Source organism: Capra hircus, chromosome 5, assembly GCF_001704415.2.
Source record: "Capra hircus breed San Clemente chromosome 5, ASM170441v1, whole genome shotgun sequence".
Lineage (NCBI taxonomy): Eukaryota > Metazoa > Chordata > Mammalia > Artiodactyla > Bovidae > Capra > Capra hircus.
The window spans coordinates 83397381-83412499 of record NC_030812.1 but is presented as its reverse complement, the minus strand read 5'-3'; the positions used below and the strand labels follow the sequence as shown (position 1 = coordinate 83412499).

At 34.1% G+C, this 15119-nt stretch overlaps 1 protein-coding gene across 4 annotated transcripts in view; it reads right to left on the bottom strand.

The window, feature by feature from the left end:
- KRAS (KRAS proto-oncogene, GTPase) overlaps positions 270 to 15119 on the bottom strand; it is a 44188-nt gene continuing 29338 nt past the window's right edge. For 2 of the 4 annotated variants that reach the window (XM_018048388.1, XM_018048389.1), the window contains exons 5-6: positions 9550 to 9673; positions 4496 to 4739 (exon numbers count right to left, since the gene is read on the bottom strand). In XM_018048388.1, the coding sequence (XP_017903877.1) occupies positions 9554 to 9673 (120 nt within the window). In that variant the 3' untranslated portion in view covers positions 4496 to 4739; positions 9550 to 9553. Of the gene's footprint in view, positions 4740 to 9327; positions 9329 to 9549; positions 9674 to 15119 lie in introns of all 4 variants that reach the window. The other 2 variants (XM_018048391.1, XM_018048390.1) reach the window with 2 other exon arrangements.

Sequence of the window (15119 nt, the reverse complement as noted above, 5' to 3'; positions counted from 1 at the left end):
GCAAACACTTAAACTCTTACACAATGTTCGCAGCACCTTACACAAATAAAAAACATCTAGCTCATAAGCTAAAGAAAAGATATACTAATATACTATAGCGTCTGTTGCTTATAAACTATCCTGTATCATTTGTGGGGATAATGTTTCAAATTTCCCTGGCAATCCAGTGGTTAGGAGTTGGCACTGTCACTGCTGTGGACCCAGGTCGGGGTCAAGGAACTAAGATCCCACAAGTCGTGCAGCACAGCCAAAAAAAAAAAAGTACACACTATGATAGTCACCATAACTATTTTTATTACATTACAATAATTAGGAGCAGTACAGTTCATGACAAAAATATTACAAATTTCAGATCACTTCACAGCACATACTCCTATAAACATTTAAAAGTTAATTTTAATTAAAAGAGTGGTCATTTTAAATTTAATGTTTGATATGACCAACATTCCTAGGTCAGCGCAACCGAACGATGGAAAACAACTGGATCACACTGCATATGTCCCACAAAAAGAAAGCACAATGTACAAAATGTGCATGTTTCAGTTTACACTATACAAAAATAGTTAAAATACATTCCAGGTAAACATGTTACATTAAGAAAGAGTACTAGTAAGAAATTGGCACTCAAAGGAAAACTGCAAAAGTATTTTCAACATGAAAACACAAGACAGTGGAATTGGAAACTTTTGAATAGAACATTACATAACCCATTTAGCTCTACAGGGAAGGGGACCGTCTATAATTGACATTTCTGCAGGTAATAACTTTTTTTCATAAATTCATCTAAAATTGCCTATTATCACCCCAAACAGGCACTTAAAACTATTGAAACAAGTATTACTAGTTATGACTCATCTTTAGGAACTGATGTGAATATATCTCTAGAAAGAAAGAAATTTCATTTTCTGAAGGAATTTACAGCTACCAGTTATATGCTGTTCAATTTCTCAATGCAGATTTCATGCTACCCAATATCAACAACAAAGTTATTAAATATAAATTCAGCTTTAAAGTTACTAATGGGTTGTTAAAAATCATTAATACAAAATAATAAATTACTACTTTTTGACAGATGGAAAGGGCAGGTAGATTTTACTGCCTACAAAGAAACCTAAATGTGTACATGTTTAGGAAAAATGGTTAAAAAAAAAATCACTGGAATACAAATGAGATGAACTTGTGCAAACTGCAACTTAACATGCCTCACAAAGTTTCCATATATTTTAGGACAAAATTGTGCAATGGTGGCCAAGATTTTGATAACCTATAAAAGTTAGATTCTAGTTCCTATGCAGTGTGACTCAGTTAAAATAGAGCCTAGAATTCCTAAGTGGAGATACTCAAATTTTACTACATACTTCTGCTACATTCTTCCACAATCGTTAATGTCTAAAACTATGTAATTTAGCAATTTTTTTCAACTTCAACAAGGATTTTTATCTTTAAGGCTGTAATTAGATAACATTTATGTTATTTCTAGGATTATCTCTCCCCTTTTAAAATCTCTACAAAAACAAACATTTTATTAAACCATTCAAAATTCACATAATAAAGGATAATTACCACTGCCATAAAAAAGTTGCCCAGCTACATCAAAAATTCAAGAGTCCTAAAAATCATCTCAGTTATACACTGCAATTCCTGAAGTATGGCCATTTCTTTCTCTTGTTTAGAAACAAGAGGAGGTACTAAAGCAAGTCTTAACTCCCTACCTAATGTTCCAAAAGCCTGTAGTTTAATATAGCATCTCAGAAACCGTATTGATTTTTACATAGAAGTTTCCTTTTCTGTGAATTAGCTCAGGCATCTGTTTATTTTTACCCAGAAGAAACAACTTTTAGAATTCAATGTTTCATTTTTAACATCTATTATAATTATACAAAGAGACCATACTACACACAGGGGGATTTTAACATTATCTGACATACAACTTAATTTGTACTGTAATTGTCTCAATAGAATCACATAATTATGCCAAATTTAAAAAAATAATCAAATTTACTCCTTTAAAACATTGAAGTAAACTGATTTAATTAAAAAAGAGCTTGACTAAACAGCTACATTGGAATAAGAGCAAAACAATTATTTTAGAACTGGAAGAAACTAAGCTTAGAGACCAAATCATTTTTTTGCAGAATTACAATATGCATTATGTTGTATCTGGGTCATGTGTCATATATGCCTCACTGATATATAGACCCTCTATAATATAAACACTACTTAAGGACAGGCCTTATGTCCCGTGTTTGGGTACTCTTAATATCCCCAGTGCCTTGGGCAGTGCCTGGCATCTAGCAGGCACTCAAATATTTGCTGAATAAATAACTTCTGCTAAAGAAGACAGACATGAATTAAATTTGAAAGTATCTTTCACGGTAAGATTTTAGTTTTTAAAACAATGGAATGTATCACTATTAGCAGACTAGTCCTAGTAAATTACATAAGGAATTCTCTCAGCACTACTTTTATTAAATTCTCCTTTCACGGGATAGGGTTCTAACTATTCATAGCAGGTATGAAAACTCCTACTTTATCACTGATGGACCAGGCAGCAAAGAGATGATGTTCAGAGGATCAAAATTAAATTGCTACAGCCACAACCTGAAAATTAGCTATTAGGTCAAATCCCATTATAGTTTCTGTTAGATTATGTTAAGCCTGAGGAATTTTACAATATAGGACATTTTTATATGATTTGATGGGAGGCCATCATGGAGATATCCAAAGCAGCAATAAATCTTGAGATCAGAGAAATGAGAAATATTATAAGAAAAAACATCAAGTCATGGGACATAGAGAAGGGTAAGGTAGGCAGGCAAGACAACACTAATATGGAAAAAGTCCTGGAAGCAGAGAATGATATTTAAAAATAAACTTCACCTCTTGCACAATTTTGCCTAAGACTGGCACTGAAGATGATAACACAGGTAAAAAGTTACAGATGGTGCTGAGACTGACAAATAGGTATATCCTTATGTAAACTGAATGTAAATCACATAGTTATAAAGCTAGATACAGCCTTTGAGATGACTTCTTTAAAAATGAAGAAATGGCTAGTAAGTGATTTGTCCAAAATCAAAGACACATAACTTAGAATCTAAGTCAACTTCCTCCTTCTCCAGTGATACTTTCACCTCAACACACTATCTCAGTTCAAATATTTTAAAATAAGTTAACATTTTAAATTCATTCAAAGAATCATTTTGTTAGCATTACTTTATCTACTGTATAAGCATTAGATATTCTTAATAATGGGCCAGACTGTACTGAAGTGTTTACGAAATGTTACTTTAGCCAGCGTTAAAGAGAACTAGCCAATACTCAAGATTTTGACATTTTTTCATCTCAACGTTTAAAAAAAACTAAAATCTTGCCACCTCACCTAAAATCTCATTTAAAATAATGTGGGGTTTTTTTTAAGTTGTTTTTTTGGGGTTTTTTGTTTTAAAAAAGTGATGTTCCTGAGCAGGACTACGACATAATGAGAATGTACCTTGCTGAGCTATTCAATCTCTCTGCAAGTCCCTGTTTTTGACCAACCAAGGCATGGCAACAATGGAAGACCACAGGGATGCAGTCCACACTGTGAAACTCTCCATGTAGCTTAAAGGTTCACACAAGGCCCAGCTTTGCCACCCTGGTCTCTGTAACACCTGCCAAGCTAACTGGCCCAAATAATCTTTTACATCACTACCAGTAGAATTTAAACTACTTTCAAAGATTGAAGTTCAAGAAAAAGATTTATACTAAGAAAGAGCAATCTGACACAGGGAGACTGTATGTAATTCCTATGAGAATTCTTTGTACATGTTAAAATTTTTTAATTATTACAAAAATTTAAAGCATGTAAATATAGTCCCAAAATGCTTGTTCTAATCCTCAATACCTACTGGGTCTGCCTTAACATAAAAAGCTATTCAGAGCATTATAAGAATTTACCTAATGTGGAAAGTAAGTGGCCTTTTAATATTTTCAATTGCCTTATATTTTTTTCCATTTTTTCCCTTTTTATAGAAAAAATATAGTATTTTGGGGAACGTGACCATTTGACAAATAGCAGTGGAAAGAAGAAAACCTTTGTGAACAGTGTAACTTTACATTCATTAAGGGTAACTGAAACTATAGGACAATGATACCTACAAGATGAAACTACAGGAAGCCCATAAATTCATGTTCCCTTGATGTTTCAGTAAAACCAATCATGAAATCTCAACTGAAGTTATAATTAGTAATTAATCCATGTGTGTGACTAGATAAAACAATACAATAGGGATGATTTGAAAGCCTCATTAATTTGTTTCACACTAAAGTTCACAATTGATAAGAAAAATAGGAAGTAATCAACTGCATGCACCAAAAACCCCAAGACGGAAATCTCAGGTGTTCAGTTTCTTTTTCACAGGCATTGCTAGTTCAAATCCAAAACGCAGGGAATACTGGCACTTGGAGGAAAAAAGTTTCCACTGTCATTTAAAAATAGGCATTCAAGATAAAAGCTAACAGTATGGATGGAGCAGAAAGAAACTCAGATAATGCTAAAACAAATGCTAATAATTTAGTGTAATATACAAAAATTACCACTTTTACTTAAGTATGCCTTAAGAAAAAAGTACAAATTGTATTTACATAATTATACACTTTGTCTTTGACTTCTTTTTCTTCTTTTTACCATCTTTGCTCATCTTTTCTTTATGTTTTCGAATTTCTCGAACTAATGTATAGAAGGCATCGTCAACACCCTGAAACATATAACAAGTATTAAAACGTGAATATATATGATAGTTTGAGGTATACAGAAAACAGAAAGGATGTATTACTAGTGGAAATACTGAGAAAGAATAAGAATACTTAACATTTCTCTTTAGACATATATATATCAGATTTTTCAGGATTCCTAAGTGTCTTCAAGGATATTTTGGTAACATTATAGGAACACTGATTTTCACAAAAGGCAACGAAATCAATGGCAAAGAATCCTACATACACTTAGGTATTAACACATGACTTCCTGAGAACTTAATTTGCTACCAGTTTTTCCATACTGGCATATCTCTGTCACCAAAATCCAAATGTATTTGTGTATATATGTGAATATATATTTATACTTAATTATCCCTGAGTTTCTAGACATTTGATATAAGCCATGCCAGTATATACTACTTTTATAATTATTTCACTATATTTGAGCTCTGGTTCAATATTATTTAAATCCATTTAGATTTAAATAATTATCATGAAGTATAGAGTATCAGAATATATTACTTTCGGTTTTATTAAGGCATTAGTTTCAATTCACATACTTGTGAGAAGAAAATTTAAAATGACCACAAGACACGCTACTCTGAAAAATGTAATGCTTCTATTGGAGAAATGAGCTAGATCATTTAAATGGTGGTGAAGTCCACTGATTTGGAGATGTTTCATTATACTTTTAATATCTGTTTAGCATATGAAGTATTCAGAAGTTTGTCATATAAAGTCAGATGCTGTTATCTTCAAAGAAATTGCCATTTGGTCATTTTGGTAATCTTGTTTTGATCAAAGTAAGGTACCCAAATCACTGATGGCTGAAAGTGATTTTGAGTCAAAATAATTTTCACCCTAGTCATTCATACAGAACATGAAAAATACCACTCAAACTGGTAATAGGACAGCTGATTTTAACCCTGCAATCCTGAATGGTACAAGATCTACACCTAAGTCTATTCTTACCCTACCTCTATTAAAAGCAAATTAAACATACAAGCAAAATAAAAATTAAAGAAAAAACACGATCTTGTATTTTAAATATGTATTTTAAAATCTGTTCAACTGAAGAGTACTGTGCTGTGCTTAGTCACTCAGTCGGGTCTTGACTGCAACCCCATGAACTGTAGCCCGCCAGGCTCCTCCTCTGTCATGGGGATTCTCCAGGCAAGAATACTGAAGTGGGTTGCCATGCCCTCCTTCAGGGGATCTTCCTTATCTAGGGATTGAACCCAGGTCTGCTGCATTGCGGGTGGATTCTTTACTGTCTGAGCAACCAGGGAAGCCCAAAAATACTGTAGTTGGGTAAGCTATCCCTTCTCCAGGGCATCTTCCTGATTCAAGAATCAAACCAGGGTCTCCTGCATTGCAGGTGGATTCTTTACCAGCTGAGCTACCAGGGAAGCCCCAGTAACTGTCATCAAATGCCTGTTAACTTGATGATGTTTTCAAACCTAGACACTAGAGGGAGTCTCAGGAACAAATACACAACAAAGTTGTATAAATCAAGCCACTTCAAGAACAACAAAAACTGGCTTTTTACTCATTTTAACCACTTCTGTCGAATATGAACAGAAACACATTCATTATTTTATCTTGAAAATAACTGAAAATTTAACAGATAATTCTCTTGTATGCATTACTAAGATCTTCTACAATTAATATTTCAATACCTAAATTAATTCTGGGCATTTCCATGCAAGTTACATTTAACTGATTTTCACATTTTATCTAAAATTTATAAAAGTATTACCAATGTTTTTAAAGAATTAAACAGAGTGGGAATGAAAGGCTTGCTCACATTTAAACAGTAGTAGTGGTATAAAACCCAGCATTATTGATTTGAACACTAGTGAGCAGAAGTTCCCAGTGAAGCCCCCGAACTTCACTTGATGTTCCTCACTTACTGATACCATTACTGATACAATCTATGCTTCTGCTTCACCCACAGGAGAGAGGAAAAGTAGGTGGACAGTTCATCAGCAACACAATCAAGGCTTCATTTATATAAACCTTCATGTTAACACATAAAGAGCAAAAAACTTCCAATGACACAATAAAGAATAATTATTTTCTTATAAACAATACCAACCCTGACTAATTTATAAATATAAACTATTAGAACGGGATGGAATCTTAAGAGAGGATCTATTCTAACTCCCTCACCTTTCACAAATTCCCTTCGATCACACATCCTTATGTAGTCTACTTCAACAGTTTTTATAATGAAGAAAAACATCAATGTGTTCAAGTAGACAAAATGAAAAACCATGAGACAGATACAGAGGAGACACACCCTAAGGTGAAAACAATATATAATCATTTAGGAGACAATAAAGGGAGAATTTGATTACATTACTTTCTTCTAAGATTCTGACAAATAGTTTATATTGGACTGAACTCTCCTTTCTATATAATCTTATTAATTTTAATGATTAGTAAAATATTAAAATTGATCAAAACAGGGCAATGGATGCCTTTTTTTCACGTGGGAACTAATCATTCTCATATACATGTAAAGAAGACAAAACAGGATACCACTAGGGTTATTTTGTTCAAACCCATCATTTTAGGACTAAGAAAAACTAATTTGCATATATTTATCACTGTCAAATTAACTTTGTAAAAATATCTTTATTTAAAAAATTTAGGTATTACCAAGTACAATTTTTTCCTTATATAAAATGCTATTCATGATCACTGAAAAAGATTCATCATGCCCAACAATTTGACATTTACACTACAGTCACTGAAATAGCACAAATTTGAGATTTTAGAAAAGTATACACTGTCATCTGTTTCAAATAAAAACTGAATCATAAAGCTTATTTTATTCTAAATAGTTCCACTTTAAAAATCATCTAATAATAACAGAGCAGGAAGAAAAAAGACTAGCACTTAACTCTGGTCATAAATGCTGTTATTTCAGAAGTTTCACTTTTCAGATTGCATCCCAATGCTGGGTTTTATAACTTCTAAATTAAATATTATTTTGTACAGTGATGCTCAAAAAATATTAAGAGTTCATAAATCAATAAAAATTAATGCCAGTCATTAATTTTGCTTTGTTTCTTCATCTGAGTTTAGTTCATAACATACCACATATCATCTTTGGAACTTAATCTGCTATTCCGAAGTATATTTTTGGAGATACATTATTTCAGACCTTCGAGTCATACAAAGAACACCAACCTTTAGTTTAATCAGCACAGTAAATGATATCCTCCAATTTTATTTCATGTTCTCCCAGAACATTATATATTGCAAATAATATGCATCAAAACCTTAAGCTTTGGCGTGAACTTTATGGCATCTATTGAGGGAAATATTTTCTAAGGAAAACCAAGTTTAATATGGGTTGGTCTAGAAAGGAAATTGAGAAATTCCACTCAATAAATCCAGCTGGGCAGCTCCTGTGTGCCAGGAACCTCATTAGGCCACAGACATACAAAGATTAGAAATATGAGATTCTAGCTCTCTAAAATTCTTACTGTATAGGAATCAAACATAGGTTATGTCACTTTAACACAGAAAGTGTGTAACAGTTAAGAGCAATAAACTGGGAATACACAAGAAGGGCATTATGCCCAATCTACTGGTGGTTTAAAGAAGATTCTTAGAGAACAGATTAGACAAGCATGAAAGTGTGTTAACTAGTAAAACTAGGGGGTAAGAACAGTAGCATTCCAAACAAGAGCAACAGCCAATACTTAAGGGAAGGTAAGAAATAACATAGTGCTGATTTACAAGAGGACAAAAAAAGTTCAGTCAAGGAGTTTTTTAGAGATAAAACCAAAGGTGAGAGGGGAAGGAAGGTGTTAAGGAGCCATATATATTCTATGAAACCTTCTAGGTATATCTCTCTGGTTGCACTGTGAATGAAGGCAGCAAAAGGTAAACCAAGTAAGAGGTTTCAACAATCCCAGCAAGAAATGATAGAAGTCTGAACTAATGATGTGATGAAGTTAGAATGTGGGCTTCCCTAGTGGCTGAATGGTAAAGAATCTGCCTGCCAGTGCTGGAAATGGAGGTTTGATCCCTGATTCAGAAGATTCAACATGTCCTGGAGCAACTAAGCCCGTGGTGCCACAGCTATCGAGCCTGTGCTCTAGAGCCCAACAGTGGCAACTACTGAGCCCACGTGCATTAAGTACTGAAGCCCATGTGCCCTAGAGCCCATGCTCTGCAACAAGAGAAGCGACAACAATGAGAAGCCCATGCACTGCGACTGGACAGTAGCCCCTGCTCACTGCAAATAGAGAAAAGCCTGTGTGCAGCAATGAAGACCCAGCACAGCCAAAAATAAATAAATGTAAAAAAAAGCTAGAGGGTAACATCATAACAGAAATTTGTGGTTGCCTCCAAATGGATATGAAAAGTAGGGAGTCATCCCAAGACTCCCAGGTTTCTCACTTGGGTAAAGAAGTGATGCTGATGTCACTACATTAAGAGAGCAGAGACAGAATAAGTACCTGCCTGTGGAATGTCCAAAAGAAAACATACTCTGTAAGAGTGATCCTTTCCCACCTTCTGGGCCATTCAACTCTGCTATATGATACAGCATATTTTGTCTCTCAAGACCCTGACAGATGTAGAACAGTCTATAGCCATCAAAATCTGCCTCAATTATAATTAATACCCATTAGATTAAAAAAAAATGGATTGACTGTGGAAGCAAACTACATGTTTATTTTTGTAATACTTCAAATTAGAATCCCACACCAAGGTAGATCTCATGTGGTTGCTACTTTGTTAGCTATGAAAAACATATGCTTTCTGCCAAAATTAATATGCTGAACTTACCAGATTACATAACAATGCATTTTTTAATTTTCACACAGCCAGGAGTCTTTTCTTCTTTGCTGATTTTTTTCAATCTGTATTGTCGGATCTCTCTCACCAATGTATAAAAAGCATCCTCCACTCTCTGCATTGTAAAACACAACTTCTTTAAAGTCTGTTTCATTGGTAATAGTAATTTATTGGGATAGCCATGTGCAAGAAATTTGAAAGTTTGAGCTTTACTTGAGCATTTTCTTTTTTCAAACAGACATCAGACTGTTTGAATAGAACTGGGGATTCAGTATTAAAATAGGGCATAAACTGTGATTTGTTCTTTGAAGTCAAGTTTTGTTTTGTAATGGGATAAGAATTTTTTTTTTAATTTGGAAGTACATGTGTTATTAGTACCTGTATATCAATTAATGCAATCATTTTAGTTTGTTAGTCACAGAATTAATCAAAGTCTAAACTGAAGTTAGATTTAAATTATTTCTCTGACTTAGGGAAAACAAGTTATTTTTGTACCACTGATCCCCACCCCTGCTCTGAGTCAGGAGTGAGGAGAAAAATGGTACCAAAGGGATAGTCAGACCTTTGTTTAAACACACACACACAAACATGCACACAACACCTCAAAATATAGCTGGGTCAAGAGACTGGAATCACAAGTTCTATCTTCAGTTGCAACTGTCCAGCCAATTTCTAGAGCCCACAAATGGAACCGAGACTGGGACTTTTGTGGATCAAGAACTGCACTATTTAAATAAAAATGCTAAATGAGGGCTATTTACCATAAAATGAAAATATTTTTAATTGTTTAAAAAATACAAAATAGTAGCAATATAATTTTGTATCCGTACTACAAGTCTTAAAAAATAATTTTTAGAACAATACCCAATGTCCTGGCTTTATATCTTCTAATTTACACACTCCGAAGGAGCCAAGGGGACTTCTTCTGCTTAAGGCTATGGTGAGAAAGCTACGACAACAAACACAATCATATATGCCCACAGGGAGATGTTTTATGTCTTTTCTAGTCTAGAAAATTAGACAGTAGCCAAGAGGACAAAATGTTTAGATTAACTGTACTGTTAGTTTGTCCAGAAGAATGTAACCACCAAAGTAGAAGCTTACATCTAAAAAAAGAAATATTAATTTCTTAAAAGTATTAAGAATACTTAAAAGTATTTTCTTAAAATATTAAAAATATCTTAAAATTTTCTTTAAAGTATATTCTCAAAAATATTAAGAATATTAAGAATAAAAAGAAATACTAACACAAACATTAACCTACATAGGGCTTCCCAGGCGGCACTAATGGTAATGGTAAAGAATCCATTTACCAATGCAGGAGACGTAAGAGACACGGGTTCAATCCCTGGGCCCTGGGAAGATCCCCTGGAGAAGGAATGGCAACCCACTCCAGTTTTCTGGCCTGGAGAATCCCATGGACAGAGGACCCTGGCAGGCTACAGTCCATGGGGTCTCAAAGAGTCAGATATGACTGATGTGACTTAAGCACACATTAATTTACATGTGGTACAAATTAACTTAAAAGACATATGTTCCATTCTTCTAAAAGAAAGATGTGCTTTTAAAATGTTGGTGGTTTATTTTACCATATATATTTTTTTAACTTAATCTGTTCTTTCAATTTTAAGATACAATTACTCACTATGGGAAGTGGCATATTTAAGTCTCTGCAATTGGTAACACCAGTCTTTCTATAAACCAAATGTGACAAAATGGACCCAGCACCTAAAAAGCTAATTTGTACCAAAAATATGATTTGCAGTATTAAATTCAGTCAAGCACAGAGAATCAGCCATTTAAGTATTAACTTAAGTAAACCAACAGCTAAAGTTTAACCTTAGCATACATACATCATCACACATCCACTGCTTACATCAGTTAAGGAAAAGAAAAGGGGCATCTCAATTTTTATAGCAATATTAATGCTTACAAATCTTTAGAATGTATTAATAACTGCTTCAGTGGAACTCAGTAATTTATCTTTGAAGTAAAACTTTAATTTAAAATTCATAAAATTAAGTTTTAGTTAAGTAGGGATTTAAATAATGTTAATTATATATTAAAATGTACCTCTGAAGTTATTGTATCAACTTGTGATATAAAAATCTGTATACTTTTAATGAAATCAATTTAATCAACTAGGTAACTAAGCCAACTACAAAATAAAAATTCCAACTATTTTCTGATATCATTAAATATGTTGGTACTTTAAACAAGACAGCCACATGTACCCATATATAAAATTTTTAATATTTTGTATTTATCACTACTGTCTAAGAGGAGAGGGTCTGTTTTTAAGAAATTACTATTCTCATTATTATATAAATAATTAAGGTATCAAAAGAGCTTTAGTAATACATATAAAATATAAAACCTGTGCTGACACTTAAGATATCTGCACAAATGATTCTCTTTTCAATTTGAAAATTAATGCAAGAAATTTCAAATATATGTATATATAAATAAAACAAACCAAGTAAAGCTCATATTTTTAAGAATAAAAACTCTCATTCCTGTTTAAAAAAGAATGTATAAGGTCAATGTAGAAGTACTGAAATATTCTATGATGGAGGGAAAAAACGGGGTTTTGTTGCTCTACTAATTTAGCAGAAGCAAATTTTGATTGTAATTTATTTCTAAAACTAGTTTGAAAGTGTCTGCTTTTTAAGTATGCACATCCCATCACCAATATCAGAATATATGATTTTTGTTTCCAGCAATGCAGAGAGAGAGTTGGAAGCCAATAATTAAAAAGAACTATACTACCCGCCACCAAGAATTCAGTATCAGGACCTCAGAGGCTAAGATAATTAACACCACCAAGAAATAGTTATTCCAGAATGACTTTTTCATTTCTCATCTTTACTAATAGAAAATTTAAATTAGATTTTAAAGAATCTGTTATTTACCATATTTTCTCAGACTTAATTACTTATTTCTTGATAATAAATGCTTTAAAGTCATACTGACATGAAAAGAACATTACTGATCCTTGTATGTACCTTAAACCACTGGCACAAAACACTGGTTTCATATTCCAGAATTTGTAGGTAATTTTAAAAGATTAAGCACAGCCAAAACAGATGTTTAATACCTACTATGGCTAGTTGCTAAGGTCTTAACCGGCATACAATGATTTATTCTTGAGACTATGGCTTGTTGCCACAAAATACTCATCTTCAGATCTTACTGATTAAACAACTGAGACACAAGTGCGTATTGTAGGAGCAAAAGTGCATGTATCTATGTATGTAAATTTGAAATAAGTTTTTAAAGATATATTTGTACATTTTCTTAAATCAAGAGATTTGACATTACTTTCAGCTCAGTCATTATCTGAAAACATACTGTGGAGACTATGGAAATACAGCACTTCCATACCGGAGAAAGAACTGTTAACCACATCATTCTGTATCCTGATGCCTGTAAAGCTTTCACTAACCAATTCAATTTTAAACAAGTACTTGTTCCAGTTGAACAGTTTACTACCTGCCAAAACTCTTTCAATGAAATAACACTTCAAATACCTGAACTGTAGACAGATGCAAGAATACTAGCCTTCCTGTGCTGTTGTTCAGTCATTAAGTTCTGTCCAATTCTTTGCAACCCCATGGACTGCAGCACACCAGGCTCCACTGCCCTTCACTATCTCCTGGAGTTTGCTCAAGTTCATGTCCATTGAGTCAGTGATGCCATCCAACCATCTCATCCTCTGCCACCCCTCTTCTAGCCTTCTTGGGGGACAGCAATGGGAGGAACAAGATGTATTCTAAAAAGTAACTCTGCATCACTGAATTGGAAAGAAACCTTGCTGAACGATAACCTACCTCAGGAACTACTGAGCTGCTTCGGAGGCTATGCTATGCATTGGTGCACAGCAGGTCCTCGGTTAATTGTTTTATCTAGTTTTAAAAAGCCTCTTGATGAAAGTGAAAGTGGAAAGTGAAAAAGTTGGCTTAAAGCTCAACATTCAGAAAACGAAGATCATGGCATCTGGTCCCATCACTTCATGGGAAACAGTGGAAACAATGTCAGACTTTATTTTGGGGGGCTCCAAAATCACTGCAGATGGTGACTGCAGCCATGAAATTAAAAGACGCTTACTCCTTGGAAGAAAAGTTATGACCAACCTAGACAGTATATTCATATTCAAAAGCAGAGACATTACTTTGCCGACTAAGGTCCATCTAGTCAAGGCTATGGTTTTTCCAGTAGTCATGTATGGATGTGAGAGTTGGAGTGTGAAGAAGGCTGAGCGCCTAAGAATTGATGCTTTTGAACTGTGGTGTTGGAGAAGACTCTTGAGAGTCCCTTGGACTGCAAGGAGATCCAACCAGTCCATTCTGAAGGAGATCAGCCCTGGGATTTCTTTGGAAGGAATGATGCTGAAGCTGAAACTCCAGTACTTTGGCCACCTCATGCAAAGAGTTGACTCACTGGAAAAGACTCTGATGCTGGGAGGGGCTGGGGACAGGAGGAGAAGGGGACAACAGAGGATGAGATGGCTGGATGGTATCACTGACTCTATGGACGTGAGTCTGAGTGAACTCCGGGAGATGGTGATGGACAGGGAGGCCTGGCGTGCTGCGATTCATGGGGTCACGAAGAGTCGGACACGACTGAGTGACTGAACTGAACTGAACTCATAAAAAGCAAAGTTCAAAATATCAATCTTTTGTACACAACCCCAACTACTGCTAAACAGAGAAATGTGGCACATAAGAATGTTTTTTGTTTGGTTTGCTTTGTTAAAACAGTTTGATCATAAGCTTTCTTTAACAGAGGTCTCCCAACAACTAAATTTATGTATCTAGAAATTAACAACAACAAAACAGAAAATTAATATTTTTAATTAAAAAAAATTTTTTTAATTTTAAACATTTTTAACTTCATAAAACAAAATTTCACATTATGCTCAAATTGAGACCTCCAGAAAGCAAAAAAGCTGAATCAGAAGTAACAGATACTCAGAATTCTGCTTTTATCATCCATTTTCCTGAATGCTCCCCACTTTTGATTTTAGCAGACTGGAAAACACACTGCTGATTACCATGGTGTCAACAATTTGGTTTCAACAGCCTTTGTGAACACTGCCATGCACTGCCCAAAGAGGCCAGAAAAATGTCATCTAGACAGCAGACTTTATTATACACTTGGAACACAGGGACCCGACGCAGCCTAACTGCAGAAACAAAAACTTCTTTGGCCTTTCAGATGTGGACTAAAATGACAGCTGAAAACTATAATTTTATAAGAATATAATAGAATTGTATCTTAGCCATAAAAATGGGCTTTTTAAAATAAGAAACTAATTAAGTTGGTAAAATATATAGTCTGCAACCCTTACCTTAAAAATACTAGAGTAAAACTCCTACTTCTCTTTCATAGAATATATAAATTTTACTTTAAAATTACTAATGTTAGCCTATAAAATTTAAGTTGAAAGTCTGACCTAACTTCTCATGTCTGGTCAAAGAATACAGTTCCCTAGATAACCAACAATCAGCACAGTACAACCCACAAGCCCAATGCAGCCACAGCCTATATTTTTGTACTGC